The sequence below is a fragment of the Scleropages formosus genome, chromosome 5 (assembly GCF_900964775.1).
Source record: "Scleropages formosus chromosome 5, fSclFor1.1, whole genome shotgun sequence".
NCBI lineage: Eukaryota > Metazoa > Chordata > Actinopteri > Osteoglossiformes > Osteoglossidae > Scleropages > Scleropages formosus.
In genome coordinates this window covers 13,794,939-13,800,938 of record NC_041810.1, presented here as the reverse complement: position 1 = coordinate 13,800,938, position 6,000 = coordinate 13,794,939, and the positions used below count along the sequence as shown (strand labels likewise).

The window sequence follows — 6,000 nt, the reverse complement described above, 5'->3', positions numbered from 1 at the left end:
GTCTTTTCCCATGTCCTGTCTGCACAGAATACACTGCAGTCGTGTGCTGTCAGCGTGTCTGTAGTACCTTGCTACTTGCTGTATGTACTCTGAATTACTCACACTGATTTACCCATTTATACAGCTGGGTAATTTTCATCGCATCAGTCCAGGCTTAGAACCTTGATCAAGGGTACTACAGCAGGAGGAGGGATTCAATCACAGGACCTTCTGATTGTTTGGTGATGATTCTAACCACTACACCACCTGCTGCCATTACTGCTGAGACTTCAGAAATATTTTTTAACCTACAAACCATTATGGCTTTCCCACTGGTCATCTTAAGTAATGTAGAAATGAATGAGCGCTGGGCATTGTGGATTTTTCACGGACTGTTGATAAGGATTTCAGTTTTGGCACGGGTGCATTTTTGATTGTGCTGCGGCTTCCTGTACGTGTGTGATGGAGTATAGGTGAGGAACAATCGTTAGCTCCCAACACGTAAGGCACGTTCTCCTAACCCTTCAGGTGCGGGCTTGGGCGATTGATGGTGAACATTTACCCGCAGCTCAGAGGCGTGTCCCTTCGTTCCGCAGAGGAAGCATGAGCTTCAAGATGAAATTAACGTTTAGACTCCCCACATAAAAACAACCGCGAATCCTTAACACGTATACCTTGTTTATTGTGGAGGACTGCAGCGCAGGCACATTGTGGCGGTGCGAACGAAGCGAGGGCACGGGTGTTTATCAGCACAGTCAAAAAAGGGTTATATTCCTCTGTCTTGTTCCCTCCTTTTCTGTCATGTCTTCCAGATCTGCCCTTCCGCCGTGTTGGAAAGCGGGTAACCTCAGTGTGCAAAAATAGTCGTGTTTCTGCATCTGTCTTTACACGAAAAAACAGAGATGGGCAACTCAGCTTTTTCTACTGGAAATTACAGAGGGATCTTGGTATTCGTAATGCTGCCAAATACTATAATATAAAAATGGTGTGGAATTCCATATTTTGGTAATTACCGAATGACTTTTGGGAAAACGCACACAGTCTGAGATTGCTGGTCCCAAGCAGGGTTGCAGCAAACCGGAGCCTAACCCGGCAACACAGGGCGCAAGGCTGGAGGGGACACACCGAAGACGGGACGCCAGTCCGTCACGAGGCACTCTAAGCGGGGACTCGAACCCCAGACCCACCGGACAACAGGACCTGGTCAAACCCAGTGCACCACCGCACCACCGCACCCCCTGGGGAACATACACCTGTTGTTCAAAATAATACAGAAGCACCAGAGAAGCAGACTTTATTATTTGAAATGGCAGATTGTAACTAACATGAAACTGCGGTTTTTTTTAGTGTAGTGGTTAAAAACAGCTTTACTGAAGATCTTGACTGATCTACATGCCAGTGTCTTACTTTGTTCTGTTTGTAGATTTCATATAATTGTTCACATTCCGAGGGGGTGCGGTGGTGCAGTGGGTTGGACCGCAGTCCTGCTCTCCGGTGGGTCTGGGGTTCAAGTCCTGCTTGGGGTGCCTTGCGGCGGACTGGCGTCCCGTCCTGGGTGTGTCCCCTTCCCCTTACGCCCTGTGTTACCGGGTAGGCTCCGGTTTCCCGTGACCCCGTAAGGGACAAGCGGTTCTGAAAATGTGTGTGTGTTCATGTGTTCACATTCCTATTATTTTCTTGCTTAGCCGATGCTTTTAACTGAAGAGATCGAAACAGATCCGATTATGTGTCGTTCTCAAAGATCTGGCTGAAATTTGCATCCTAATTTGGCGTTTCCTGTTGCACAGATGAGGCAGAGCAAACGGTCATGTTTCTGAGACAAGAAATGAAGTAACATGTAACGTGACAGCAACAGTAGTGTTTGAAAAAGCTATAAAACTACAACATTTTATGTGCCTCTAGTCCGACCATCATGGAATTATGCAAGACGAAAAGGTACGTAAATTCAAAACATCTACCCCGTGTCTCGTAGCGAGATCACCTCCGTAAAGAAAACACGCATTTTGAAATGTTTTCTCTCCTAGCCGTGTTATCTGCCAGGATGTAACGCCCCCCACCGAGGCCCAGCCGTCACAGCGTCTCTATTAACAGTGCTCTCAAGTTGTTTTGCTCCACTTGTTTATGCGGCGGGCCTGAAAGGCGGCATTGTGCAGCCGTGCTGCGTGGTCAACGGAGACACGGCGGCCACAGCGGGCACCTGGGTCCATCTCAGCAGCTGCCACCCTGTGTCACTGAGCCCATGTCCTCAAACCAGCCAGGTCAAGAATGGGTAACCAGTGGGACATACCATGTTATGCATCTTTACTGCTCTTGTTCCTCCCAGGACATAATATGGAGCATTTTGGTGGAGGAATGTAGGGATACAAAGGAGGCGGAATCTTAGGTTTTACAGTGGTAAACATGTAGCCCTGCCAAGAACCATCCTTTACGGTGACATTTTCCTCTTTTGCAGGATGTTTGTTGAAACATGCAAAACCAAGCCAAAGCAAGCTTGAATTTTTCTCCCCACTGTTACAGGCCCTGGAGAAGAATGTTTTATTGGGCAGGAAGGGTTTGCAGGCTGGTCAGCTACAGTGGTTTGACAGCAGTACTATCATTTGAGGGGGGAAGCAAAATATTTGCTTCAGTTGGCTGGGTTGTGCCATGTTAAGGGCAAGTGGGTTAAGCCTCCTACAAGGTGAAGCAATTTGACTCATACCAGCCTACATTCAGCCCAGCTGTAGGAGGGATGTAGAAAAGTACCAAGGACATTCATTGCAGTATCACTTGTGTCTTACAAATGAAAAGGTCAGTATCTCCACCTATTAAAGAGGCTTTGAAGGCTCACATAAACATGAAACCCTCTAATAGCTGTAATGCAGAAGGCGACACGGAGATAGAGGTCTGAGACCCGTAGGCTTGTTTATGATGTAGCAGTTGGTAAGGCACCAAACAAGGCATGTACAAAATTTCCACTGCATTTAAAAAACACTTTATTGTCAAATAGACAAGAATTCACATTTCCTATAACAGGAATTAATAAAAGTAAACTTTCGGTTGCTTGTAAACAGCATTGTAGCCATTTACACCCAAAAGGCAGAGATCAGAGTGTGTCTAAGTACAAAAACTGACAAACACTTAGATGTTCAGTGAACTCCAGTAGTGCAATGATATGAAGGGGAGAAAAAAAGTGCACAATTAGTCTTATTCTTTACATGTCTCATGTAAAGGCACTTTCTGGAAACAAGTTCAGTTGGAGGTCCTGTTGCAACTGGAATTAAGCAGCATGATGGCATGACATTCATTAGATAAACTATATCCCAAAGCCAGCTGGACTGCAGCTTTTAAACACATTGAGCAGATTACACTATACTATTACAATATAAATGTACCTGGTTAATAAATCTAAATTCTAGACCAGTTTTACTAATTAAATTGACCTATTCAAAATGTAAACTAATGGGTTTTTAACAAGTCACCACATAGCTGTCCAGTTAGTTGTCAATTTCCCCCTTCTGAAAATAACCCTCTGATGGATTTAATCATATGTTGCTCGATCATTGATGCCATGCCGTCAGATCAGATGCTCAGTGCCAGCTGAGACTCAATGTGGACCACCTGGCACACCTTCAGCGCACCATCCTGTAGCGGCTTGTGTCACATGAGCATTTCATAGATGGTACAAAAAAGGGACAGGATTCCAGAGTGAGTGTTACATTCAGATACTACAGAAGAGCATTGCATCTCCCCACCCAGTACACTTCAGCACTCCTCCACCACGGTACCAGCCGAGGAGGAGTACAGTTTCTTTTTGATGAGCCGGAAGCCCGGGCTGAGCTTGAGCGCGTGCCGGAAGCCCGGCGTGAAGCAGGCCCCGATGAGGAAGAAGTCCCTTAGGCTGGGCCAGGCACTGCCGTCCTGCTTGAAGACCAGCGTGAGCTCAAAGGTGGGCACCACGCTGGCGTCGTATACTATGCGGTCTAGCTTCTTGCAGGCGTTCTCCACCTCCAGGTGCACGTAAAGGACGCAGCCGCGCAAGCCGCAGGGCTCACCTGACGACAACCGCAGCACATCCCGGGCTATCCGGCGCGTCAGCTTTTCGGGCACCAGAACCTCCGAGCAGTGCAGCTTGGTCTTCTTAGCACGCGACAGGCAGTTTTCAAACATCTTGGCCAGCTGTTGGCAGGTTGAGTCCTCAAAGACGCTGCCGTTCAGGTTCGGCTCTGCTAGGCAGCGGTCCCAGTAGTCCAGCTCTGAAAGAATGAATGAGCAGAGATGTGATGCTTCCCTGCAACAGGCCAGTTAATACTCACTTCACACAGAGCAGCACAGCAGGTAGCACTGGGGCCTCACAGCTCCTGGTATACGGGTTCAAATCGAGCCCGTTTCCTATGAGGTGTGCGTGCTGCCCATGTTTGTGTGGGTTTCCTCCCACAGCCAAAAGACATATGAAAGGAGGACACTAAACCACTGTCATCACCATGAAAACCCTGGTAATAGTTGAGTTAACCTATACAACCCATATCATACATCTCCTATTCTTTAACCAGGAGAGATTCTCTTTTTTTTTTAAAAAAAAAAGAGGCAGAGCCTCAATCCCCAGAGCTCTGAAATCCTAAAGTGCTTTGAGAAGTTGTTTTTAAAGGCACTGTATGAAAAAATAAAATCATTCAGCTCCTGTTTGGATGTCAAAGCCATGCATTTTAATACAGATTACTATAAGCACGCGCAGGCTGCAAGCAAGGTGTTTCAGCAGCACGCTGTGGTGGGGTTGGGGGTAAAGGATGACTTCATCGCTGGCGATGCAGCTCCCCCCTCCCCCCCTCTCTGCACCAGCACTCCAGTAAACAAGCGTCTCGCGCACAGCTGGACAGAGGCGCGCGCGCGCAGAGGCGCAGCTCACCATCCTCGCTGTAGCGCTGCTCGATCCTGCAATCCACCAGCTCCGAGATGCACTCGGCATTCTTGCTTTTCAGGGTGCTGGTTGCAACCATCGCTGCAGCTGCACACAAAAAGACAACTCCGTAAATTCCATTTGCACAACAAAGCTGGACAACTGAGCCATCAGTCACACTAACAGTTACTGGCATAACTGACAAGACAAGAAGAAAGGGGGGGAAAAAAAAAAGAAACTTACCTCAACGATATAAAGTTATAATTACGTTTAATATTAGTTTTCGACTAAAAGTCCACTCATTCAGGCTTCCCTGCGCGGGCACACGCTCCACTCCATACACATTCACACTGGCTAAAGCGCCCGACAACTGTTTATTCGCCTTTTATAGTGTCAGCGCGCAGCACGACCAATCAGATGAGTTTTTACATTCTGGAAATGACTACAGTTCACTGGGCAACCGGACCCCGCGCCGCCGCTCACATGATTGCCTCACATGGGAGGGGAGAGCACATGGTTTGAGGAATGCGATTGGCTGGTGGTGAAAGTGAGGTGGCCAATGGCTGATGAGCGGCACGTTGTTGCTACCTGTTCGCGAGAGCGGTTCTGCTGGAAAACGCTGTTGCAAGTTTCCTCACGTGAAAAAAAATGTTTCGTTTTCCCCATTCTTCCTATATGCTAACTGTTGAAAACACTAGAATTTAAACGTAATTCTCTTGCAAGTTGTTAGTTTCAGTTAGTTTTTTCAAACTCCTAAATGTGTATCGTTGTAACGCACGTTAATCATGAAGTGAAGATACTCCCGGCGTTTTCAGTACTTATATCGGCAAATTGTATATTTGTTTTTCTTTTAAACTCGTAAAATGTGCGTCATTCTCACCCAAACTTTAAAGCTAGAGATTAATTAAATGCCAATTCTCTCTCCACACAGCAACTCGGGATGGGAGAATTGCTCTGTAAGTACTTACACAGACAGAGTGAGTGATTTACCCGGCCGTTTACAGCTGGGTAATTTGTACTGTATCAATTCAGGGTAAGTACCTTGACCTACCGCAGCAGCGAGATTTTATTAGTGGTGCCTTGATTACAAGGTGACTCTAACCACGGTGCCCCCTATTTCCTCCCAGCTAAACACGACTTCTGAGGTA

At 47.0% G+C, this 6,000-nt stretch overlaps 1 protein-coding gene across 1 annotated transcript; it reads right to left on the bottom strand.

The window, feature by feature from the left end:
* Positions 1-2,938: 2,938 nt before the first annotated feature.
* LOC108938811 (DNA damage-inducible transcript 4-like protein) lies at positions 2,939-5,202 on the bottom strand. The gene is made up of 3 exons (XM_018759742.1): positions 5,096-5,202; positions 4,862-4,960; positions 2,939-4,211 (listed from the first exon to the last, which is right to left on the bottom strand). Exons 2-3 carry the CDS (start codon positions 4,950-4,952, stop codon positions 3,721-3,723), a joined length of 582 nt encoding a protein of 193 aa, XP_018615258.1. The 5' UTR covers positions 4,953-4,960; positions 5,096-5,202; the 3' UTR covers positions 2,939-3,720.
* Positions 5,203-6,000: the final 798 nt, after the last annotated feature.

What these genes read in the sequence shown, in the direction of transcription:
- LOC108938811 (XM_018759742.1), bottom strand. Translation starts at nt 4,952, where the DNA reads ATGGTTGCAACCAGCACCCTGAAAAGCAAGAATGCCGAGTGCATCTCG. An exon ending in GCAGCGCTACAGCGAGGATG is followed by an intron (nt 4,212 to 4,861) that starts GTGAGCTGCGCC and finishes TCATTCTTTCAG; the next exon opens with AGCTGGACTACTGGGACCGC.